Below are 26,968 nucleotides of genomic sequence, written 5' to 3'. Positions count from 1 at the left end.
AGGATAACAAGCTTGTCGCTCAGCTCTGTCATGAGTAATATCTCTTATATACAAACTCTCTATAGTGGGTGGGGACTTAGGTCACATCTATTTGTATAATACCATTGCTGGGAATTTTCGCACAAGGTTTCAAAGAAGTTCCACGCTTCGACATCACTTTTGGTCATGAATGACCCTCCACTAGTGGCATCAACCATGCGACGGTTCTGTGGTGTCAGACCATCATAGAAGTATTGAACTTGTTGCCACTTCTCAAAACCATAGTGAGGACATTTAAGAAGCAAGTCCTTCCATCTTTCCCAACATTCATGAAAGTGCTCGCCCTCTTTTTGTGTGAAGTTAGTAATTTCTCTACGGAGGGCATTGGTTTTGTGAACGGGGAAGAACTTGTTTAAGAACTTCTTAGACAGTTGGTCCCATGTAGTGATAGATCCAACTTCTAGAGAATTCAACCATGCTTTCGCCTTATCCTTCAAAGAAAAAGGAAACAGGCATAGGCGGATCGAATCGTCTGAGAAGTTTTGGAACTTAAAGGTGGAGCAAATCTTTAAGAATTCTTTCACATGATGATATGGGTCCTCCTTATCCAATCCATAAAAGGATGACAACAATTGTATGACTCCAGGTTTAAGTTCAAAGTGTGTTACCGTAGTGGTTGGCAACACTATGCATGAAGGCGCATTAAATTGGACAGGAGCTGAATAATCTTTGAGAGCTTTAACTTCAGTCTCATTCGCCATTTCAACAGGATTATTTCTCAATCTTTCACGAATTGTTCTTTCAATCTCAGGATCAAACGGTGCTAGTTCTATATTCAGGGATCTACGTCCTAGCATAAACTATGTTATTGCAATGTAAGAAAGAAAACTAAACTAAGAAGCAACCTAAGAGAAATAAAACTAGACCTAGAAACTATGAGATTCTAAAACAAGTTAAAACTATGTAAATAAGAATGGGAAGAAAGAACCCGGAAAAGGAGATGATTGATGTCTGAAGAATAGGGAGCTCCTCCTTTTGAAGACAATGTTATTTAGCAGCTTCCTTCCTCAATTCCTGTAAACAAAAAGAAAATAAAAATAAATTAAATTCCTAAAATAATGCTAGAAAAAATCCTAAGCAACGGTTAATTTCTAAAAAAGAAAGTTTGTAATCTTAGAAATAAAAAACTAAGTTAGTTTCTAAAAAGGGAAAAATTTCTAAAACTAGAAAATAGAAAGTTACTTGAAAGAAGAATCAGAATCTAGAATTAGAAAATAGGAAATTTCTAAAAATAAAATAAAATAGCCTAGAAATAGAAACTTCTAAAAAAAATAAAACCTTGATTCTAAAAATAGAAATTAGAAAAAAATAGAAAATTCGGAAAGAGATTACCAAATTAGTAGTTTATGTCAGGTCCCTACAAAACAGGAAATAGGTTAGTTTCTAAAAAAAAAAAAATTTAACCTAAAGTTAGTCAAAAAACCTAAGACTATGAATTATGATAAGAGAGAATCCTAAATCTAATTTGGAACGTAACGACGCCAAAAACTTGATGTTTTATTTAAACCAACATGATTTAAATGATTTTTAAACTCGCAAGTATACGAATCAGATGTAGATACGGTACGTATTACGAGATCGTTCCCACGAGGACTGGTCGTCACAATTCAAATCTATGATTCTCCTTAACTAATCCAACAAATAATGGAATGAATTACTAAGCACAATTTTATGAAAAACAATTAATTAAGAACAGGGAAGAAAATTCAATCAGAGAGAGAGCACTAGGACTTTCGAATCCACCCCTAATTATCCTAACCCTTGTTTTGTCTGTTGATTCACCTTGATCTAGATTGATACCACTTATACAGAGAAAGCACAATCTGTGTCCTTAATCGGGCATACAAACTGCCTAATTCCTTTAAGCAATGCCATGAATGACATATCCCATATCCTTGGTCGGGTACATGGAATGTACATTCATTAAAGCACCCTGTTTCTTCCTCTATAGGAAACTTGTTCTTGATCAGACACAAGCACCTATAATAAGCATCTAAACAACATCCATATATATACTTTAATCATAGATGGAGAAGTATAGAATTTAAACCCATAAAGCCCACTTAAAGAAAGAAACAAATTAATTGAAATTCAAAGTAAATCAACCAATACAAGAGCTAATCAAATTAGGGCTTCATCTCAGCCCTAGCTGAGAGATTAGTACCCATAAAATCCATAAAAATATTAAATAAAATTCATAAAAGAAACGTCAAACCAAACAATCTCTTTCTCTCTTCTTTCTTCTCTTTCTTCTCTTTCTTCTCTCCCTTGCTCCAGATCTGGAATCCCCTGGTTCTGAATGCCTTTCCCACGTCCAAAACTCCCCTTTTATAGCTGCTGGATGGCTGGGGTCGGTGGCAGAGTCGTAGAAGGACTCGGAGTACAAATTTTTGCAGCCGTGATCGGTGGGCCCCACAGAGGTATTTTCTGGAAAATTCACCCCGTCCATTGGATTCAGAACGAAATTTCATCAAAGATGGATGGTTTTGAAGGTTCATTAGCGCGGCCCACAGAAGAAATCTCAAAAAACTCAGTTTTGAACGTCCCGGGGCAGTCTACTTTTGGCCTCTGTACCGCACACGTGTGTACGCATGGGCGAGGAATATCAACATGGTTTTGAAGCTCTCGAAGCCCTCTACACGATGGACGGATCAGATCTTCCGGAAGGTTGACGAGTGGGGCCCACTAATTTCCGCAAAAACTGGCAGCGTCCGTGCGTTTCGCGGACGCCAAACCGACGCTGCGATGATGGTTGGGTCCATTATTGAACTTTTTTTGGAAATCCAGTCCGTCCATTGGATAGAGGACGAGATTTCTGTCAGGAACAAACAATTTTTACCTTCTTTTGATGAGGCCCATCCGTTATCTTTCTCTGCCGTTCAACCTGTTTTTGAGCAGTTAGATTTCCATAAACGTTCTCTTTTGAAATTCGATCACCTACAGTTTGGCAATAGGGATACTGGAATTCTGGTGGACGGCTTGGATTGTCCGTTTGGGCAATGTATGGGGCGCACAACAGCAACCGATGGTGGTGCGGTGCGAACGCTGTAACGGCACTTGCCGTTTTCGCTGAAGACGGTCGGTCAAACCATCTTTGACGCGTTTTAGCGGTCGGGTGCGGCGCGGCTACACGTGTCTTCAATACACACGCCACCCATACGGGGTCCACTGTGATGATTTCGAGAAATCCAATCCGTCCATCTTCTTTGTCATATAATTTCAACGGTCAACACCAAGTTTGAAGCAGTTCCAAATATCAGGTGGGCCCCAAAGTGAAGATTAATGGGCTGATCTGTCCGTTGGACCACTTCCCGAGATCGTCAATGGCTGAAATTTAATATGTACGGTTAATTTATGGTCCCTATCACGTGTATGAAGTTTCGAGTTGATCGGATGGCGGGAAACATGTGATCTTGCATTCTAGACCCTTTTCGAGCCCCTTTGCCTTGTTTTCCTCAATCCCAGGCGTATAAAATCTTCACTATTGGTTTTCTGGAGTCGAGCCAGTGTCTAGACTAGTCGAACCATGACTAGGACTGGTAAAAAAATGACCTATAAAATTATCAAATGACTTGTAATATAAGTACAAATTGTATGACATATCCTAAGGTCAATTTAGGGTCAAACAAACCTTACTTGTGAGGTTGAATCAACATATATCATTCTCTTGAAGTAGTTGAAACTTGAAGACTTGATCCAGTACTTGAACTTTTTATTCTTGAACCTCTTAATCTTGTACTTGGACTTCTTGATGTTGTACTTGAACTTCTTCATGTTGTACTTGAACTTCTTGATTTTGTACTTGAATGTAGACAAGCTTGGCAAGGATGACATGAAGTTGATCTTATAATAACAGTTAAACAAGATACAGATTCCAAAAGGTTTTGACACTATAAAATTTGACAAACCTAGGAACTAGATAAGATAGCATTTATAAAATCTCTTCTAGCAGCTACTCCTTCGACCTCACTCCTCCATTCACTTTCTCCCAAGTTAGGGTTGCTAAATTTGGATGGGGAGAAAGGGGTGAAATTTGGGAGCTGTCTATAGCTACAGATGGTGCAACAATGGACCTAAGGCCACTTTGTTTGTCATTTATGCCCTAAGGGAGGTCATTTATAATAAATGGGGCTCTAGGAGGACCTACATGTTCATCTACACCATGAGGTATGTCTCCCACCAAGGGATCTGTGCTAAGATGCAACCTTGGTATGATTGGACACGCAAATCGGCCGTGGAGAGCTTGTGTCAGATCAACGATTAGCAATGATCAATTGTGGCCGCGGTTATATGAAATTGTGTGGGGACTTATCCTTACCCTATGTGCTAAGTTTGGCCGTAAATCGACGATTCAAAACTCTCAACTTCGTGAAAGAGTATACAACTTAAATTACTTAAGTTTCAGGTTCTTCCCTAGGATATTTGCACTTCTCATAAACCCACTTTTCGACTCAAGTTGAGCGATCCTAGACACTATCCGAGTTTGGCTCTCGCGATGGATGTCGAGCTTAGTAAGATGGACATTATTTTATAGTTTCAGAACTAGTGACCCATTAACAAGCGGTCTAGAGCTCGTTTGAAAATTTAAGGCATTTCTGGAATGAATTAGGTTGCAAGATTTCTTGTGCCCAATGATTAGGGTTCGGATTAACTATGTTTATAGTATGGCCTATTCATAATTAGTGAAAATGACTATTCAGTTATAATCACTCTAAACTGTTGGTTCCTAGGCTAAATGGATAATTAAGTCACTTTAGTTTGTTAATTACGACCCAACCCTTAGTTGTCTCGGCTTTGGGTAGATCTTTAATTTAGTTGTGGTCGTCTTGATTAGTCAGCGATAGGTGGACTAGATATGGGCCCTACGTAAACAAATCACAAGGTTATACTCGATGCTTAAGTGATCGGGTAGATTCGTTGGCTTTCTACAGTTGATTAATCAAAATTGTGCCGTTCGTTGTTGGTACTACCCGCGTATACGCTCACCACGAGTATTAAGGGTCGGTTAGTGACAATGTGAGTTAATTATAAAGAAATTTTTTTAGGGTTTTTGGAAATTCAAAACAATGAAAATCTGGAACGTTACAAAGGCATTTTCAACGGGGTTGAATCGGCGAGTCAATCCGTTGACCCCTTAGTCCGATCATCCGAGCTGATTCCATATTCCGACTTAAAGTCATTTATGAGCTAAGTTTATATTCTCCATCCTTTGATCTCATACGCTAGAGTAGCCTTGATTCGAGTCGACTCACTTAGTCAACTCAGTGATTTAATGTGTTATTTTCTTATATTTTAATATTAGAGAATTAGAAACCTTAGTATAGGTCTTAATAAATTAGCATGTATGATTTGTGTCGGGATGCCATCGTTTACATTGAAAATATTTACCGAGTGTTACTAGTCTAAGTGCGTCAAACTAAGTTTATACGAAATCGGACCCAAACCATTTACACGTAGAATCCATCATCACATCAAATCTATCACTCTAATAGTAGGTAGGTTATTTTCCCGATTGAAAAGACTACATTAGTATATATTTTGATTTCATTGATTATTTATTTCGTATTGCTGATTTAAGTGATTTGATTTTGGTTTTACGTGATGTAGAATGCATTTATTTGATTTATAATATTTGGAATAAATTCATTTGATTATCGTTAACTGTTTTTAATTATATTATGGGTGCTCTGCCCTGAAAGGATCTTTATGTTATTTTGATACGCGTGCTCTGCCCAAGGTAATTCCCAAAAGGATCGACACGATATATGTGCTCTGCCGGGGGTCATTCCTGAAAGGATCAGCATGATATGGGTGTTCTGCCTTGGGTGATTCCCTAAAAGATATGCACGCATGGGTGCTCTGCCTTGGGTATTTACCCTAAAAGTCTATTCACCAGGTGCTCTGTCGAGGGTTATTCCCTAAATGGATCGACATCGATACTCTGCTAAGTGTCATTCTTTAAAATGATTAACACACACGGGCGCTCTGCCCTGGATTGAACCAAAAAAAGATTTTAGAGGACTGTATTATCTAATTTTGTTATTATGAATAACAAATTGTTATTGTTGTTATTAAAAATGTCAATTCAATGCTCATAATTGATCTTATTTATTTTATTAAGTTATATTGGTGTTATCGTAGAATTTTCAATTTTGGGAATGATGTGACCCTACGAGCCATCTCGCTCACACTCGTATAGACTGTTTTAAAAGGTTTGTATATGAAGAATCAGTATTGAAGACTTTTTCTCTTGTTTATTTAAAAATTAATTAAATTTTAATGTATTTTGTTATTAGTGAATATCAATTTAATTAAATATTCAATGAGTGATTTGTAGATGTTATTTAATGACAATTATTTTTATTATTTTTATTTACTCTAATTGCCTTAAAAATCATGGAAATAAAGTTGGTTGCGATGTATATTTTGTTTAAAGTCAACTCACAATCTAGGAATTCAGATTCGGGCTTGACCAACTCAGATACCGAATTTCGAGGTGTGACAAAATATACTTGGTGGATCAACTTATAGTCTCTAAGTTTTTTATTTCGGATTCGGGCCTAGTCAATTCACAGTCTCTAAGTTTTTTCTTTTTCCACCAAGTATGGGGCCTATGATCCCACAAGAAATAAATTTTAAAATTTAGTAGAGATTATAATTATTTTTTTAAAACTTTACGCTTAAATTTGAATTTGAGAGAGAGATAGAGAGATTTCGTATCTCATCTCTCTCTCTCTCTCATCCAAAACCATATCTTTCGTCACCTATTTAATATTAACTTCTTATCTTATTTATCCATAATATCTCTTTCTTTTATCTATCTAACTCCCTCCCTGTCTCTCTCAACTTTCTAGCAGATTCTTCCTTTTAAGGAAAAGAGTCACATGAGGTGTGTTAATCCAACTACAACTAAAACCAAAAGATATCATACGTACAACTAAGAGACAGTTCTTGATGAAGTAATTTCAGGTTAGTACCTTTGTCATTTTAATATTTTTAATGAAATATTTGGTCAGACTGTTTGTATTATCCTTACACTCATTGTACATGCCTAAATAATAAGTATATTTTCCTCCATATTTTAACCTACATGCAGAAAATTTCTTTCTTCATATAGTAATGAATGATTTAATTTATGGTTTTAAAATAGATTGAGTTTTTATGAATCTTAATCATTAAGGTAAAGCCTATATGAACAACACAATGTACGGGTCGGATCAGTCATACGGCTATTGTGTTGTTAGCCCTACAGGATGGTATTTCTAACTTTTGGGGTCCATTATGGACATAAGAGTTGATATCAACCGTGGGATAGTTGGCTATAGTGAGGATCTACATATGGATGCGATCGGCCCACCATTTGAATGCGCCGATTGACGAGTATGATTAGTAGTCAGTTCAACGGTTGCCGATTGCTGATTGGGGCCGCGACTCTACTGATATGTGCAAAGTATTGGCTTGGGTTGTCACCCTAGATTTGGTCACGATCTAACGGTCCAAAAGCTACAATTTGGGCAAAAATCGGATACAAACAATTAACTTAAGTTCCTAATAGACTCTAAAGTTATTCACACATCTCATGCACTCCTCTTGCAAGTCCAAGTTGAGCGATTCGAATAGCGATCTTGGCTCAATATTCCATAATGGACGTTAAGCCCTTTAAGATGAACGCCCTTCTATAGTCTCGAGTTTTGTTGCCCACTGATGAGTGGTCTAGAGTTTGTTCGGATAATAAAGGTATTTCTGTAATAAATTTGGTAGCGAGATTTCTCAAACGCGATGATCAAGGTATGAATTAGTTAAGTTCATAGTATGGCCTTTTCGCAATTAGTGAAAATAACTATTCGATCATAATCACCCTAAAACGTTGGTTCTTAGGGTAAAAGGGTAACTGGGTTAGTTTAGTTTGTTAATTAAGATCCAACTCCTAGTTATCTCAGATTTTGGTAGATCTTTATTTAATTGTACTTGTCTTGATTAGTCAGTGATATGTCAGCCAGATTTGGGCCCTGTATAAACAAATCACGAGGCCAAACTCGATGTTTAAGTAATCGGTCGGATTCGTTGACTTCTTACAATTGATTAATCGAATTTGTGTGATTCTTTACCAGTACCACCCATGTATAAGCTCACCTCGAGCATTAAGAGGTAGTCAGTGACAATGTGAGTTAATTATAGCAAAAAATTTTAAGGGTTTTAAATTACAATATTCAAATTATGAGTCGATTTCAGAACAGTTGCATTTAGCAGAATTTTTAATTAACTGACCGTCCCGATTGGTGGAGATTTATTGAACGGTTAAAAATGAAAAATATCACGCGACTAAGAACCATGGGAAATAACGACCATGGGTTTTATAAATTTCCGGTCGAACTTAAAGTTAATGTGGCACGACATGGCCAAGCTCCATGGGGCCCATTGTGATGTATGTATCTTATCCAAACCATCCATTCATTTTTTTTCAGCTTATTTTAGGGCATGGGCCTAAAAATGAGGCAGATACAAAACTCAAGTGGAACACACTATAGGAAACAGGAACAGTGATGCTGGCCGTTGAAATTTGTTTGGGCCCACGAAGGTTTTGGTTCAAGCTGATATTTGTGTTTTTAACCTTAGGAACATGTGTGATGGAAAATAAACATCATGGTGCGCCCTATCAAGGTTTCATCCTCACCTTTCCCGTGGTGTGGTCCACTTGAGCTTCTGCCTCGTTCTGGAAAAATGTATGGACGGCGTGGATAAAACACGGTGGGCCTCACGGAGCAGGGGCTACGCCGTGGCGAGTGTTGCAGGCAATTTATCTCCATGTGGTGCCATTGTATCAAAGCGGTTGGCTGCCTGAGTTATCATTAATACTCCTCTTTTTATAACCTCGCATGTTGAAATCCACTCCCTCGATGCGAACAATTTGAAAGTGCACTCGCTTCACACGTGGAAGCATGGAATACGTGTAGAAGATGGGAACCATTGATAGGATGATTTCAGTGAATAGATGCCATTGGCTGATATAATCATCATATAGTCTACATGTATAATGAATAAACAAATGACCTGATAGTTTTGTCAATGGTCCAAATTCAACCTGCATTTTCTGACTCCTCAGCGTAGGAAGCAGAGCCGCAGTAGGTGGTGAAGCCCACACCACTTCCAGCTGTGGTGACATGACTCGAGAATTTTGATTGACTAACCCCATGTGGGTTTGTATGCGCTGTAGACAGCTCAAAGCTATAAAAGAATAAAGAAGAAGCAGCGAGGTAATGTGTTATGTGTGGTTGACCAATTAAAGCTCTTGTGTCATGTCACCACCGTCGGATGTGGTGGGCCCTCCACTGCTCAATCCACTGACCCTGAGTCGTAACTAGCTGGTGCTATGTGGGTCCCACCATAATGTGTGTTTTACCTGGACCCGGATTTGGTGGTGATCCCTTTAGTAGGGAAACGGATTGGCTACTCCCCGCCACCGGGCAGTGGCTGGTTCTCGGTGCTCTCTGGGCTTCACCATGACGTATGTGTTTCATTTCATATATTTTTCTAGATCATTTTATGCTAAAATACCAAAATTGTGTTATATACCAATTTCAAATGGACCACGTTACAGGAAATAGTGTTGAATGAACGTCGGTCATTAAAAACTTTTTGGGGACTAAAATTTTTTTGGATCAAACTGATCTTTGTTTTTTCCCTTCGTCTGTGTCCGTATGACCTAATAAATAGATTGAATGTCAAATAAACAGTACAGTGGGCCTTAAGAGGATTTTAATGGTGGATATCCAATCACTATTGTTTTCCTGTGGTGTGATCCACCTGAGATTCATATGCCTTTCCTTTTCGGGTTTAAGCTATAAAAGGATCTGTAAAAATGGATGAATGGAATGGATGAAACACATACATCATGGTGGGGCCCACAGAGTAGCCACCACCAGCGACGGGGCTGGTGGCAAGGGGAGTAGCCAATCCGTTTCCCTTTAGTACTGAGATCCTGCTGGTCACTACTATGTGGGCCCCACTATGATATATCTATTTTATCCACGCCCTCCATTCAAGTTGCAAGCTTATTTCACGGCATAATTGACGGCGTGGATTAAACACACATCATGTTGGTGCACCAACCAGCACCGACGTTATAAAAATGCGCCGTTTTTTTTGTTCGTATATAAATGTGGATCCCACGATTAAAAAGGATTGATTAGTCATTTTACTTGAGTGGAGTAGCTGTTAACCGGGTAATAGCTTAGTGGGTATTCCTATAACCGTGTGGGGCCTACTTTATTGATTTTTTTTTTTATATCCACACCGTTCATTAACTTTTCCATCTCATTTTAGAATGGGATTCCAAACTTAAAGGAGAACCATATCTCAGGTGGACCATACCATTAGAAAAAGTGACGAATGACTATTAATTATTATTTTTGTGCCACGGTAGTTTTAGATCAATCTAATCATTATATTTTACCTTTCATCCAGGTTTTCTTGACATTATAAACAGGTTGTATGGGTCCCACGGATGGACGGGGTGTATATACACAAAAACCATCAAGGTGGGCCCCACTGTATACAGCGCCCTGCTGTACATCAGCGTCGTCCTAAAAAATGACACGGTCACCGAAGCTACATATCCTTGGGTTTTGTGTTAATAAAGTGGGCCCGTGGTCCACTTTTACACCATCAGATGTCAAATAAAACCATCTACGGATCATGTCCCAAAAGAACTCCCGGGATTAAAAGATCCTATCCATTCAGTATCCAGTGCAGAATCCCTTCAACAGACGGTCTGGATCAATAAAACATGGCCCACATTTGTGTAAACTAATGACCCGAGGATACTTTACGTTTCCTCAGACTGAGGAAACTCCACACCGACTCTCTCGAATAAAGAGAAGAACTTTGATACTCTGGTAGAGTGTGATAGATGGTACGCATGCACGTGGAGATTTTACATCCTGCCTCCAATTAGTCAAATTAAATCGTCCAAATTATGGTTTAAAAAAAAGTTTATTTTATTATCTTACAATCGGATTGATGGAAATTTATTCCATGGTTAAAAATGAAAAATATCCAACGGTCCTGTTTCCACAAACAGGTGTCCACACATAAGAAATTAGAATTGCTCATACAATCTAATATTGGTAATCTGGGGACAGTATAATGTATAATCAAGGCAGTTTATTTGAGTTAATATATAATGTCTGAGTTCTTGCATATCAAGTGTCATACGCCGCCCGAGTATCATATAACTCGATAAAATATAATATCGTAAAGGACGTCCAAAGGAGGATTGATATGGTACTTCTGATCCCTTCACATGACTTTCCTTCAAACTGCGTGCATTTTAAATTCGGCATCCCACGTGGAATTACGGTTAGTATTTTTTGGACGCGGATTTCCTGCGGAAGCCTTTCGCGGGAAGATCCTGCGCAAGGATGCTGGGTGGGTCCCTCTGATATGTTTGTGAGAAATCCACACCGTCCGTCCGTTTTTCGAGCTCATTTTAGGATGTATATTCAAAATTGAGGTGGACACAACACTCAAATGGGACACAAAGGAGGAAACAGTGGAAATTCAGTGAGAACCGTTGAAGCATTGCTATGGCTATAAAAGTTTTGTATCATGCTATCGTTTTGGTATTTTCACTTCATCCCATTGGGAATAACCTTATAAACGGTTTGGATAGCATATAAACATCAAGGTGGAGCTCAGGAAGATTTCAACGGTAAGAACTTCTTTCCCCAATTTTCCCTTTCGTGTGACCCACTTGAGTTTGTATCCACCTCAATTTTGGATGCACAACCTAAATTGATCTCTCAAAACGGACGGACGGGGTGGATTTCTTACAAACATATCGGTGGGCCCCACCCAGCATTATCCGCGTCCGTATTTTTTATTGTTTTACCCCTTCGAAAGGGAGATGACGTCAACGTACTAGCTTCCCTCTCATCGGGTTAATCTGGTCACGCGAACTGTAGAACCTCGACCGAGGACGCGGTGACTTGAGAAACGATCGAATGACTTGAAGCAGTATTGAGTTACATTGCTTATTAGGTGTTACCGTTAATGCCCACCTTGATGATTTGTTTTATATCCACGCCGTCCATCAGTTTCCACGGCCCATTTTAAGATGTGGTCCCAAAACTTAAGCAGATCCAAATCTAAGGTGGACCACACCACAGGAAACGGTGGTGATTGAATGTCTGGCCATTAAAAAATCCAAATGGGCCATTGTAAGGTTTTCAAAGCCTTTATTTGCCATCCAACCTTTTCATAACATAAAGAAGACCTGGATAAAGGGAAAATATAAAGATTCCCACGGAAGGTTTTTAATGGTCATTCATCACTCTTACTAATAGTGTGGTCCAACTGATATTTGGATCTTCTCAAGGTTTGGTTTCGCAAACTAAAATGAGATGAAAAAACATGTGAACAGCTTGGATATATAAAAGATATATCAAGGTGGGCTCTACATGGTTAGAGTACTACCCACTCGGGCATAGGATTTAAAAAAACAGTAGCGTGATGATCCACCAATCCATCCTATAATTAAATGGTATTGAATTTTATTAGATGGGATTAACATCATTATTGCACAATGATTGCATGTCTTGAAATACTATGGTATTATGGCCATCCAATCCCATGTTTGGGATAAAATTTTCCCCTTGAGACAACACCTAATTAAGCAAAATCATGTTTGGTAGACCATGGATCTTTAATTATGCTAGGGTGGTAGACTCTCAAGCGTTTCAACATCCGATCAAGGGTTCAAGTATCCATGGGTGGTGAAATCCCACTAGCGCGACTGTATGAGGGTGTGTAAAAAAAAAAAAAAAAGGTTTGGTAGACTATGGAATTGCAATCAACGGACTAAATTCACAACGGATGTCGTTCACTTGTACACATATATAACCAGAATGTCACATGTAAACGGTGTATATGGATAAACGACATTGGATAAATGGATGCATTAATGTGGGGCCCACATGTGTAGTAAATTTTAAAATTTATAGAAATCCCACATGGGATCAAATGCAATTCCATGTGACTAAATGCAATTCCATCCTACCTAATATCAGCTTTTTCCATCATCTTCAAATGTTGGATGGAATTGCTAATTAGGACCAAGTGTAATTCTATTCCAACTAATCCCATTTAATACCCTGCACCAAACGCCCCTTACTGGATGGGAGCCGATTAGGTGTGGCCCCAGCCTTACCCAAGCTTGTGCTGCCCTTACCATGGGCCCTCCTTAATGTGTATGTTATATATCCCATCATCTATTGGTTTAAAAAGTAGATGGAGTTCTTAAGTTGACCATTTCATAGGAAATGGTGGTAATTGATCATTTATGGGCGATATAAGTTTTTTATAAGATTATTTTTTTATTGTTTTCATCTTTTTCTTTTTTTTTCCTCTTCATCTAAGTTACCTTATCAACAAGTTAATGATAAGTAAAATTACAAGAGGCTGTGAAAAGTTTTTAATGATTGGGCATCTAATAACTATTGTTTCATATAAGAGGGTCCACCCGAGATTTGAATCTTTTATATTTTTTTAGCTTATGCCTTAAAATGATATGGAAAGATAAGACGGCGGTGTAAACATAGAATACGTACATTAAGGCAGGCTTCTTGATCATAGATAGGCGGGTGGATACATGCTTGTTGTTGACTGCTTGTTTGACAAGCATACTTGCACATGGATAGGATACATATTGAAAATAAAATATCGATTGTGGTGTTATACATGTGTGTGTGTGTTAATATATGATCTATATTTTTTAATATTTGAATATTGATGACAGAATAAATTCACATGTAGAATATTTGAATATATTTTAATCCTTACACAGTTTTCCTTAAATTCAAACAACTCTAAAAACAGTTTTTTTTTTTTTTAATAAAATAAAATTTTGAGCTACTAATGAAGGGAGGAGGATCAGATGACTATATTGTTGATTGAATTGATTTTAATTCAATGGACAATCTTAGTTTCCATTTCATATTTCATTGATCAAATGGTTAGAATGTTTATGGGTGTGTAAAGTAGCTCAATGTCTAAAAGTATACTTGGGATCTTGCTACTGTCCAGCACTGTATGAGAGAAAATTAGATGATCTGTCCTATGATTGGGTTCCTTGGACGGGCACTGCTCTACTGTCATCAAAATGTCTCATGATAAGATGTGGACTGCCCTGTGCAGGAAGTTCCTGTACTTATAAGCTACTTGGGGCTATCATAATTCATAATGTTAAGAGAAGTCCACTCTATCCATTCGTTTTTAAAGCTCATGTTGCCCAAAAAATGAAGTAGATCTAAACCTTAAGTGAACCGCATGACAAGAAAAAGTAGGTGAGAAAATGCGATTCGTTGAAACGTCATTTATATACATACCATCTAAACTTTGTGGCCCCTCAAACATTTCAATGGTGGACATCCCTTCCTTGTTGTTTCCTGTCATGTGGGCTATTAGAATTTTAAAATTTTGAATTTTGGGCTCATGTTCTTTCATGATCTAGGAATATATATTAGTTAGAAGAGTGGACTTTTCACAAAAATCACGGTTGCTCCCCTAGCTTTCAGTGCACTAACTTCCTACAACAGGGGGTCCCAGGCTAGCCATGTCAAAAGGTGAGTGGACCATGCTTTGGAGAACTAAATCTTAGCGATTAAAATTGAGGGATTTTAAGTTATACATATATTACTATTGTGTTAATGTCTTCTTAATCACCTTCCACGTGTCACATACTCAAAGTTCATAATTCAATGCAATTTACTAGAGCGAACAATCAAAATTAGACACAACATGACAAAAGGTCCAAATCAATTACAATATAGACATTGCAGATCATCGAGTTTGGAAGCAATTGCCTTGGACGGTTAACTTCATCTAATAAAATAAATTGTAAAAGGCAAGGGCAATGCAGTTTGCCTGTAGCATGATAGGCAGTGGCTAAACCTTTTTTGATTATGATACAAAATATTAAATTACATTCTTAGACATTGATTGGATGGTTAGGATCATCCAATTAGAGTTTTTATTATTATTTATTTTTAAGGGATGGCTAATTAAAGATGAGCCCATGTCATAAACCATCCATTTTATTGGTTTCTTGAGATCATCCAATCAAAGTGACTTTTAAGGGGGATTTTCATTTACTCTGAGGATATAAGAGGCGAATTCAACCGTAAGTGCGGTAGGGTCCACTCATGTTAGGATGTGATGTCAATAGAGGTATATACCAATTGAATTGACCCTAGCTTGAACTCAGCTAAGCTTGGTCCTCAAGCCTGGCTAGCTAGCTCGGCTCGGTTCAATCAGTAATTCAGGCCAGTTCGAGTCAAGTACAAGCTAAGATCGAGTTGACTTCTCTTGTGTAGCATTTTCACAAACACATGGACTACATTTTCAAATTCTTATAGTATGTAAAATAATGATAACACTTTTACAGGTATTTCATCAAACACTTTGTAGGCAATATTGAAATCAAGGAAAAAAATATTTGTTTCGTATACATACTTTCCTTGCCAACTGTTAGGACTTTATTGAGTCATCTCATCAAACACTTAGTGAGTAACATCATTATCAAAGTAACTGAATCACCGATCTAGTTTGATATGAGTCGATTTGAGCTCAGGCAAGCTCAAACTTAGTTCAAATTTTTTTGAAGCTCAAAATATCAGCTCTACTTACTAAAAGTCAATTTTGAACCAGCCGAATCAAGCTTTTTTGAGCCAAGCCAAGGGAGTTAACTGATGTAACTCGGTTCGCGTACAGCCTTGGAAGTCGACGCTCAGGCAAATCCACAACTCACGTGGGCCACATCAATAGAATCAAATCTCAACCAACTTATTAGAAGCCATAGAAGTTATAGATCAAGGTGATGTTTAGGTTTGAATTAGATGATAAACAGGCTACGATGGTGTGGCCCACTTGGGTTTTGGATCTGACTCGTATAGGGTCACAGGAAATTAGCCACCGACATATCATAATAACTAATTGGATCATTGAAGATAAGGCGATCCAGCTGCTAAAGGACGGATGTATGGTGGTGCAACGCATCTGGACACATTAGCAAATCACGTGAACATCAGTAATGCAAGTTAGAGAGGCGCCATCTCTTGTGGGCGTCAATTATCACGTGGGCCACACATTGGTTACATTCACCATGAATGTTGCTGGATGCGGATTGATTACTGACGCTGTCAGTAGCCACTAGCTACTGGACAGTTTTCTTTGGGCCCTGTCATGATGTATGTATTTTATCCACCCCGTCCATCTAATTTTTCAGATCATTTTAGAGCATGGGACCAAAGATGCAGGAGATCCAACTCTTACGTGGACCACACCACAGGTAACACTCGCAATTGAACGCCCGCCGTTAAAAAAATCACGGAGGCCACAAAAGTTTTGGATGGAGCTGATATTTGTGTTTTCCGTTTATCCAGTTATGTGTCAGCTAATCAACAGGTTGGATGGAAAATAAACATTACAGCGGGCCCTAGGAAGTTTTTAATGTTGGGCGTTTAATCACCACTTTTTGTTTGTGGTGTGGTTTGGAACTGTCTTATTTTTTGGATCGTGCCATAAAATGCCCTGTAAAAATAGATGGACGGCATTGATAAAACATATACATCATCGTGTGCCCACAGAGCACCGTCCAGTAGCCACCTAGCTACTGGCAGCGACAGTAGGCAATCGGCGTCCGAATGTTGCCTGAATTCTCGCCGACTTCAAATTTAGAAAAGAAACATGCGTAAATAGAACAGCCTCATGAACGTACCGGATATCCGACACATGTCCCAATTTCGCGCGTGTGTAACGTGCTACGTATGTGTCGGCAGTGGGTTAGGTATGGCACTATTGTGGGGCCACCTTGATGTATGTATTCTATATCCACACCGTACATCCGTTTTTTCAGATTGTTTTAGAGCATGAGCCCAAAAATAAATATCAAAACCTCAAGCGAACCATAATATAGGAAACAATGGTGAATGAACGCCCTGTCATTAAAAGCTTCCTAGGGCCCACCGTAATGTTTTTGTAAATCTTATTTTCCATCCAAACTGTTGATAAGGTCACATAAACCTGGATGAAGGGAAAATATCAGCTTGATCCAAAATATTTATGCCTCATTACTGTCGATCACCACTGTTTCCAACGGTATGGTCCATCTGAGAAATGGATCTGCTTTATTTTTGGATCATGTAGTAGAATCATCTGAATAAACGGATGGACGGCGTGGATATAGAATATACGCATCAAGGTGGGCCCCACGGTAAGTACCGCACCGTCTTGGGTGATGCCGGGCCGCACCTAATCCGTCCCCGTTTGTGTCTTTCCGCGACTTCGCTGCGACCCGCAACCAGCCACGCGTGTGGGATCCTGACCGTATGGCCCACCTCGATGTATCCATTATATATCCACGCCGTCCATTTTTTGTCTACATTATTTTAGACCTTGGTCCCAAAACGAAACAGATATAAATTTCAGGTGGACCAAACCACAATAAATAGTGGTCATTGAACGCTCACCATTAAAAAATTCCTGGGGTCCACCATAATTTTTTTGAACATCTAACCTGTTGATGAGGTCAAACAGATCTGGATGAAAGTAAAAACAAATATCAGCTTGATCGAAAAGATGGTTGTCCCACAAAATATTTTTAATGGTTAATAACCACAGGTTCCTGTGGTGTGGTCCAATTAAAATTTATATCTGCCTCATGTTTTGTATCAAAAAATAAAATAACCTGAAAAAACAGATGGACGGCATGGATATACAAATTCATAAATAGAGATGGGCCCTTTGAGGTTACCACCACCCACATAGCCTGTTGGCAGCGAAGTCGCGCTTCTGTATCTACGCGCCTCTAACTGGCATTTCTCTTCTGGGAAAAAAGTCAAAAACCGCCACAAAACAATACCCAAATCAATATTTACAAACTCAAGGGTATTTTCGTCACTAAATGAACACAACGCGTATTTACCTCGTGATACGCGACCCGCGTCATTGCAAATTATACGCGGGTTCTCAGTCTTGATAAGTGGGCCGATGTTATCGTAATCAAGACCAATGATCGGTTGCATTCCACAAATGTATCACTAACAAGAAGATCACAACAACCGTTTGATTTGTGTCCTACAGATATAGAGCATAGAAAAGTAATACAACGATGCATCATAAAAGTTCTATAATTAGCCTATCGTATCCTTCGGTCCATGTTATTTTACTTCATATCCCATCAATGATGAGAATCAACATACCAACGGTCTAGATTATTGAACGATGGGCCCCACTTGTCAAAATAGAAAACCCGCGTACAACGCGCAAAGGCGAGGACCGCGTACCACAGATATTCTTCAATCTTTACACCCGCCGTATAGAGATGTCCCCCTTCTTTACTCCGCTGACAGCTCATACAGCTGTGATATTGCTTACAAAAAGGCCGAGGTCGGCGGGAAAAAGAAATAAAAACCCGCTTATATTCCTATCTTCAGTGTATACGAGTTCAAACCTCTCTCTCTCTGCATTCAGTCGTTTCAGAAGATGAGAAACGACGGCCTTTTGGGGTGTCGTCTTTGCTTTTTCCTCTTATCCGTCTTTCTCTTCGCCGGCATCAATGGCGAAGATCCGTACAGATTCTTCACGTGGAATGTGACGTATGGAGATATATACCCTCTCGGTGTAAAGCAGCAGGCAAGACGCCATTCCTTCTCTCTCTCTCTCTCTCTCTCTCTCTCTCTCTCTCTCTCTCTCTCTTCTAAGAATTGATATTTGCACCCTCTATTTTATATTTTCATATACTTATTTTTTGATTTTGAGAGTTGGAAGTAGTACACTTTTGTACGAAATGGTGACGCATTTGTTTTGCTGGTGCAGGGGATATTGATAAATGGGCAGTTTCCAGGCCCTCAGATCGATTCTGTTACGAACGATAATCTGATTATCAATGTTTACAATAGCTTGAGCGAGCCATTCCTCCTCTCTTGGTAAGTAATTCCAACCTTGTTTTGGTGTTTCTTTCTCAATTTTTGGGGGTCTTTTGTTTGAAAATGATTTTTTTTTCTTGATATTTGGTACAGCCAAACGCACCATTTTGCCACTTCTTCGGTTTCTGTTCTGGGGATTTTTTTTTTTTCTTTTTTCTTTTTGATGCATGAAACCCATGTAGATTTGGGGAGGCATCCATAGATTCGAGTGCGGTTTTGCCGCTTTGGCAAGATGAGATCTGATTACAAAGTAGATTGCTCGGCACCCGCCACGTGCCAACTTGGCGCACGTGCCCGAGATCGAAGTTGCTCATTAGGAGAGCCGCCCGTGTAGTGGAAAAATGGATGGTTGCAAGCAATGTGGCATTGTCCATCGTTTTATATGGTACACCAATCTGATGAGCGGTTTAGATCTAGTCTGCGGTTGCTAATTGGCACGTTTTAAAGATGGAAATGGAAGAAATATCTCTGTCATACATGTTTGCGCCACTGATTGAACGGTCCAGATCATCCACACTTTAGTTGTCACGTCTTTTCATACCATACACTAGCTTTTTATTCTGATAAGTAGGCCCCATGTGTCGGTAATCCAGACCATTGGTCTACTGGGTCCCACTGTGGATGGAGAATGCCTAAAAGCTATTCCATGTTGGTAGATCTCATAGACTAATAATAGGATCTTCAGTAGAATGCGGACTATTATTGAATTTCTTTTTATCCCTATATCTATTGGCCACAGATCCTACGGTTAAGGTTACCCTGTAAGGGAGATCTTTGAGACTCTGTCGTTGATGGTGGGACACACCAAAACAGGAATAGAAAACCTGTCCGTGCTGTTCAAAATAGGGATCTTGACAGTTTAAAATACACCGCCCCGTTAATAATTTTATTAGCGATAATTGTAGAACCGCCACTTTATTCTATGACAATTGTAAATACCTCCCTTTCGGTGTGTATTATTGTCTGTGTGGTGAATGACGAAAATGCCCTTCCAGCGATGAGTTCGTTTTACCTGGGGGACGCATCTGTTGTTACGTGTAGATGGGTCGCTGCTGCACATGAAAAGCTTCCAAATTCAAGTTGTGGACCACTTGATGGTTGGATCAGTCGTATTTTTTGGGTGTTCAATTTTCATGAGAGAGGGACAATGATGAACGGGTCAGATCACATACACTTGCTACGGTAGGCCCCACACGCCCTCCCACAATTCTGTAGACTAATTGTCATAAAATAAAAGGAGGTGTTTACCAGTATCCCATTTTATTAGGTAAATTACCAAAATGACTTTCTTTCTACCAATGGGAATATAAAGTAAGATTGGGGCCTGTTTGATTTTCCAAATCCCATGTAAATGCTACGTGAATTAGTAATTATTATTCCTCCGCTCCATTAGAAAATGTACTTACATTTCGATTTTAAAAACCGTGTCAAAAAAACTAGTTTAAAATTTTGAGGCTCACACTGATATATATGATGTATCCTCACTGTCCATCCATTTTAGCGTAACATTTTGGGGCATGAGCAAAAAAAAAACGAGGCTGATCCAACACTCAAGTGGCCCCCGTTAAAGGAAATACTGGCATTGATAAGTTTTTAATGATAGATGTTGGATTCTCTAAATCCTGCGGTTTGGTCCACTTGAGCTTTGTGTCAGATGGACGGTGTGGATAAGCCACACACATCAAGGTGGGCTTCAAATATATTTTGCAGTGTCTTGGATTTTTTAGCTAAAAAAAAGTAACCGTCAGATTAAGTATCCGCCCATTTACCAAAAGGAAATAATCATTACCCATTTGCAATTTATTTACCTCTGATTTAGAAAATCAAACACGCCCTAAAGATTCGGGTCTCAGCGGCTTTGTTTTTTTTTTCTTCAAGTAAACTTGAACTTCCAAATCGAATATTGGACCGTCGGAGTTTAGACGTGTAAAAATGGTAAGAGACACCATGTATACTGGAATCCTCTCCAACACCGATTGCAGGGGCCACCATGACGTGTGTTGAACATCCACTCCGTCTATCATCTGCGCCTGCCTGAGTTATTATGTTATTCTGAAAATCGGATCCCCACCACAGGATCCTACAAGTTTTGGGTCAGGCTGAGTTACGAACGGTTTGGATAGCATATGGCAACATTAAGATAGCCTTCAAGGAGGTTTCAATGGTGGGCCTCTTCATCCCCACTGTTTCCCATGGTGTGGCCCACTTGAGTCTTGGATCGGGGGCTTCCCTTCTAACATGAGCTGGTTCAAAGAGTAGATGTCACTCACGCATCACCGCGTCAACACGGAGCTTTTTGTTGCACCATACCTCTGCAACAGGGTGGCAGAGGATTCCGGCTGGACGTTGATTTTTTAATATCTTGTGGGGCCCCACCTTGATATGCTAAAAAGTCTAATGTTTCACGTTGGTGGGCCCATCTCTTGCGGGAGGAATATCTTCCCTCCTTTTCCACTTTGACTGGATCAGGTACATGGTAGAGTCGGTCGAACCTTAATGTGTTAGAGCTATCCCGTCACAGTACACTTTAGGCTGGTGATTAATCTTACAGGACCGCTCGTTTAGCTGCTCCTACCGTAGGTGGAAAATCATACAGGATGCACGATAGATAGAATGATCGTAGCCATCTGATCACTGTCTCTTAAATGGGCGGTAGAAAGAAAAAATTGGCAACAGTTGATGGTCCAACTCTGAAAGAGAAGAAAACGGATGGTTAGGATTGTCTCTTAGGCCTGAATTTTTCAATCACAACGGTTCATGAAACGATCAAACGATCTGATCCGTGTTCGTGGCCTATCTAAAGTGGGGCCTACCGATTTGAAGGTTTAAATTTAAGTTGACAGACGCGGCTGCTTGGGAACTTGAGCATCGGCAGACATGTTCTGCCGGAGTTTCACTTCACACTCTGAATATTTTTATATTTTCATACTACCTCCTGAACAAACCGGTCGAGGAACGTTCTGGTTAGCCAACCGACAACGTTTCGCTACTCAAACCTACCCGGCATTTGCAGTAATTTACTAAAATGCCATCACAACTGTTTCCAAAAAAATGGAAATAAAAATAGAGGACCACAACATTCCGGACAAGTACAGGGCGAATCTATACACACCAGGCTTAACTTTTTGTAATCCGGACCGTCCAATAGGTATGCAATTCCATGGATGATAGGCCACCGTCTATCCGTCTATCATTTCGTGGCCCACCAAAGCTGAGCTGACTAGGTTTAGGAATATATCTATGACCATGGATTTGATCGTTCCACGTGGTGGGGCCCGGCCATGGACCACCCATTGATGGATTGCTGTTCCTCCATACATGACATTCACCATCACATCGATGGTATTTATAACATGTGTTGATGTAGCCACATCAGCCCTACCATGTACAGTGTTGTGGGCCCATGTGGATGGACCCTAGCACAAAAATAGCAATGAGGTCCACCATCCCACTAGCAAAGGATGTTCGTTTTACCCAATGGTTTGTAGACCACTTGTGCAGTGGTCCACTACTTGGTGGAGATTGTGGAACTAAAGAAGATAAAGAAAAGGCAAAAGCTTCTCACAGGGCTTTTAAATAGCTTTCAGACTGTTAAATCTAAGTCATCCAATCCTTTTTTATTTTTGTTTCCTGGACAGTTGCTGTTCCTTTTCTTTCTTTGGCAATCTATTTTGGGCCAGTGATCAACGGTTTAGAATCAACCAATTGGGCTAAGATGACAACTGTCTCGATTACTGTATTATGGGTAATTAAGAGAATCTGTTAAAGCTAAAAGATAAACGAGTTGCATCAGTAAAAGCTGGCATTGGGCTGGGTTAAAATGGGCCATGGCTGGAATGGGCCTCATTTTCATTCAATTGCAAATGGATTGGGCCTGGGCCTACTATTGCAACATTTTCAAATATGGGCTGAGATGAGCCTGGAGCGGTCCATTTCTAGCCGTTGCAAACACTGGTCATCTTCTCCTCCCTTGAGAATTGTCTTGTTAATGGCTTCTTGTTGTGTAGGAATGGCATACAACAGAGGAGGAATTCATGGCAAGATGGAGTGTATGGCACCAACTGCCCGATCCCGCCAGGCCGGAACTTCACTTATGTCCTTCAAGTGAAAGATCAGATTGGTAGCTACTTCTACTTCCCTTCCCTAGCCTTCCACAAGGCTGCTGGTGGTTTCGGCGGGTTGAAGATCTTGAGCCGTCCAAGGATCCCAGTCCCCTTCCCGGATCCCGCTGGGGACTACACCATTCTAACTGGAGACTGGTTCAAGGCCAATCACACTGTAAGAACACTAGTACATTGATTGCTTCAATTCAATACAATATATCTATGCATAATGATTCTCGTAAGTATGTTTGTACGAATGAGATGGTTTCATGTAGCCTACTGAATGTGGGCGTTACATCCACCATCTTTCGCGCTGGCTTGTCAAATGGTGGGCCCTGCCATCGACAATTCTGGCTGATGGCCGGGATCTTTGATTTGGGAGAATTGCATGGACCATCCATGATGGTGGCCAGTGGATCAACGGCTTGGATAAACCAACCATGGGGCCCACATGTACAAACTTGGAGCAAAACAGGGAATTTGGCCTATCCTTTTGGAGAATTGTGTGGAATCATAAGATTCAAAACAAGCAATCTAATTTCATCTCTCCTTTTTCTATTATATCTGTATATCTTTCTAATATGGGAATTACTTTTTCTATTTTGCAGGCCTTGAGAGGAATCTTAGACAGTGGACATGATCTTCCCTTCCCTGATGGACTTCTTATAAATGGACGAGGAGCAAATGGGTTCACATTCACCGTCGATCAAGGTAATAGCCTCATTAATCTTGTAACATTTTATAAAGGTCTCACTTTTCAAACTGCACAAACATAACTTCTACTTGGTTTCCTTTACTATCTGTAATAGTCTATAATTATTTTTGAAACCCTTATGCAGGAAAAACATATAGGTTTCGAATATCGAATGTGGGATTGACGACATCTATCAACTTCAGAATTCAAGGACATTTGATGAAGCTGGTAGAGGTTGAAGGATCTCACACGCTCCAGAACAGTTACTCTTCCCTAGATATCCATCTGGGGCAGTCTTATTCGGTCCTGGTCACGGCGGACCAACCAGGACACGACTACTACATTGTTGCCTCCACACGCTTCACGACTCCGGTGCTAACGACCACTGCCATACTCCATTACAGTAACTCTGCTGGAGGCGTTGTGGGTCCCCCTCCTGGTGGGCCCACCATTCAGATCGATTGGTCCCTCAACCAGGCTAGATCTATTCGGTATTTTCCTAACTTCAATCATAATCACTTCCTTGGGGTTGTTGTTATCTTTTGTTTGAAAGAGACATGAATATACCACATGCCACTAATTAGTAATTCCTTTTTAATAGACAAATGTTATAGTTTTACCTCCACACTCTCACATGAGAAATTTCTGTGTATAATTCCACATTATCTCACTTAAATGCAGCTCTTGGTTGTGCCAAATATCATGAAATTTCATTATTTTCTGCTGAATTAAACTGAATAATAATGAAATATCAGGAAATTTTGTGAAATTTGGTGCAACCAAATGCAGCCTAAGTTACATTGATCTGAAATTGGAATTTTTAGCATTAATTTCGGTGAAAAGATGTTCAAACCACCTCCCTTCAAACTGATATTATGGTTGTTAGTTCATTCAGTTCTTGATGGAAGTAGGGTGCATTTGGATTTTTGATTTTTAGAGGTAGTGTTCTAGTAAAAAGTAAAAACTCTTTGATTATTTTGCAGCAATACTTGATTTCTATCTCATTCATTTATTGTACTTCTATGGGAACAGCTGGAATCTGTCAGCAAGTGGACCGAGACCCAATCCTCAAGGCTCCTATCATTATGGATTGATCAATACGTCCCGAACCATTCGGCTTGCAAACTCGGCCCCTATCATCAATGGAAAACAGAGATATGCCGTCAACAGTGTCTCCTTCATTCCAGCAGACACACCATTGAAACTTGCTGATTTCTACCAGATCTCCGGCGTCTTCAGTGTCGGAAGCATTTCTGACAACCCCAACTGGGGAGGCGGTTACCTTCAGACATCGGTCATGGCGGCCAATTTCCGTGATTACATTGAGATAGTGTTTGAGAACACGGAAGACACCGTGCAATCGTGGCATATTGATGGTTATTCCTTCTTCGTTGTAGGGTAAGATATATAAGTTCCAACATTAGACTGCATGATATAGTGTATATTCTCTCTGCATGACTTCTGAAAATGGAAATTTTGGCCATGACTAGGATGGATGGAGGGCAGTGGTCATCTCAAAGCAGGCTAAGTTACAACCTTCGAGACACTGTCTCTCGCTGCACTGTTCAGGTATGAAAAGCACCAACCTCTTTTTTTCTTTTTTTTTTCTTATTAATTTTTATTTTTTTACAAAACGGTAGCTTACTAGTGGGGTACTCGCCGTTCTCTTATCTTCTGGGTCATTGATAATGTGAATAATCCGCAAAATGCAATATTTTCCAATCATCATTTCGGAATTGGGATGGTACTGTTTTTAAAGAAAAAAGAATTCGTGCATTATATACACATTGGGTCAGTGTCAACAATATGATGGGTCTCTCCTTAGCATTCTTATTGCGGGCCTCGGCTCCAATTGGCAATTTCATTACTACCAAGTTGCACTTGGAAAGGGAGTTCCTATGGCAAGGCTCAAATGACATTCAATATATCACTGACTTCCCCATTATTAACTCTTTTCTTACTTTTTTTTTTTTCTAAATGAATCTTCAAAATTCAGTTTTATTGTGTATCCAAACGCTGCCTTATCTTTTTCGAGTTCTTCCCAATTTTTGTCCCATCTTCTAACATCTAATATGTATCTCACATTGTTTCTGCATTTTCCTGAATGTAGGTGTACCCCAAGTCATGGACTGCAATTTACATGGCCTTGGACAATGTGGGCATGTGGAACATACGATCAGAGAACTGGGCCCGGCAGTATTTGGGCCAGCAGTTCTATCTACGTGTCTACTCTCCTGCAAATTCATGGAGGGACGAGTATCCCATCCCAAGGAATGCTCTTCTCTGTGGCCGGGCATCAGGACGCCGAACTCGCCCTCTTTGATCCATCAGTTGTGGAATTCGTCACGAGAGGGTGACAGATTCTTCGACAGCAGATTAGTGGTGAGACTCCCTACACGATTTATTTTTATTTTTATTTATTTTTCCTTTTTTTTTTTTGGGGGTAGAGCTCAACTCGAGCGGCTATTAAAAAATCTTGGCTTCTCTGATTTTCGTTTTTCCTATGGTAAGAGCATTGTTTAATGGCATTGTCTTGTACTCCATTTTAGACATGATAAAGCCAATTAATGTAAGAACCTGGTCTTGATTTCACGGCTTACGAATCTTGAGCGAGACAACCAACAGCCTATAGTCTATTTAAAATTGAATAATTATGGGTATGTTATTATCTCATAATGATAAAAACTTGAAATCTGAAGTTGTATGCAAATGGGGCCTAAATGTATATGAGCGCTTGTTGATCTTGATTTTCTGACTTACGGATCCTAAAGCAAGGCAGCCAAACAGCCTATAGTCTAATTGAAATTGAATTGATTGTGTTTACAATAATTTCTAAATTGATTATGGAATAATGAATTTTAAATACAATAACTTCTAATCTTCAGTTGTATCTGAACTGGGACGAAGGTTTGTAATCAGGTGTTATATGGATTATATCTTTGTTAATTTTTAATATGGTAAATGATTTAGCTATTGGACACCATTGGCATGGACCGTCCAAGATGGACAGCAGAGTTTTGCTGCTTGTCCAATGCTGTCGGGATTTGTGAGAAGAAAAAACTGTCTCAAATGCTCTCTTTAGATTCAGTTTCATTCATGATTCATGCACTATTTCTTATGATTGTCTGAAAATCTTCTCTGTAAATCAA

At 39.5% G+C, this 26,968-nt stretch overlaps 1 protein-coding gene and 1 non-coding gene across 2 annotated transcripts; both read left to right on the top strand.

Annotated features, from left to right (window-relative positions):
* The first annotated feature begins 255 nt into the window (after positions 1-255).
* LOC131222457 (small nucleolar RNA R71) lies at positions 256-362 on the top strand. The gene has a single exon (XR_009160056.1). It is a non-coding gene; the product is annotated as a small nucleolar RNA R71 (small nucleolar RNA).
* An 18,131-nt stretch (positions 363-18,493) lies between these two features.
* Positions 18,494-26,414, top strand: LOC131240682 (L-ascorbate oxidase homolog). The gene is made up of 8 exons (XM_058239079.1): positions 18,494-18,729; positions 18,913-19,022; positions 23,030-23,300; positions 23,734-23,836; positions 23,965-24,310; positions 24,852-25,217; positions 25,310-25,388; positions 25,930-26,414. Exons 1-8 carry the CDS (start codon positions 18,580-18,582, stop codon positions 26,140-26,142), a joined length of 1,638 nt encoding a protein of 545 aa, XP_058095062.1. The 5' UTR covers positions 18,494-18,579; the 3' UTR covers positions 26,143-26,414.
* Positions 26,415-26,968: the final 554 nt, after the last annotated feature.

Source organism: Magnolia sinica, chromosome 1 (genome assembly GCF_029962835.1).
Source record: "Magnolia sinica isolate HGM2019 chromosome 1, MsV1, whole genome shotgun sequence".
In the NCBI taxonomy this organism is placed as follows: domain Eukaryota; kingdom Viridiplantae; phylum Streptophyta; class Magnoliopsida; order Magnoliales; family Magnoliaceae; genus Magnolia; species Magnolia sinica.
The sequence above is the reverse complement of the archived record's forward strand: the minus strand, read 5'-3'. Positions and strand labels throughout refer to the sequence as shown.

What these genes read in the sequence shown, in the direction of transcription:
- LOC131240682 (XM_058239079.1), top strand. Translation starts at nt 18,580, where the DNA reads ATGAGAAACGACGGCCTTTTGGGGTGTCGTCTTTGCTTTTTCCTCTTA. An exon ending in CTCTCGGTGTAAAGCAGCAG is followed by an intron (nt 18,730 to 18,912) that starts GCAAGACGCCAT and finishes TTGCTGGTGCAG; the next exon opens with GGGATATTGATAAATGGGCA. An exon ending in GGTTCAAGGCCAATCACACT is followed by an intron (nt 23,301 to 23,733) that starts GTAAGAACACTA and finishes TCTATTTTGCAG; the next exon opens with GCCTTGAGAGGAATCTTAGA.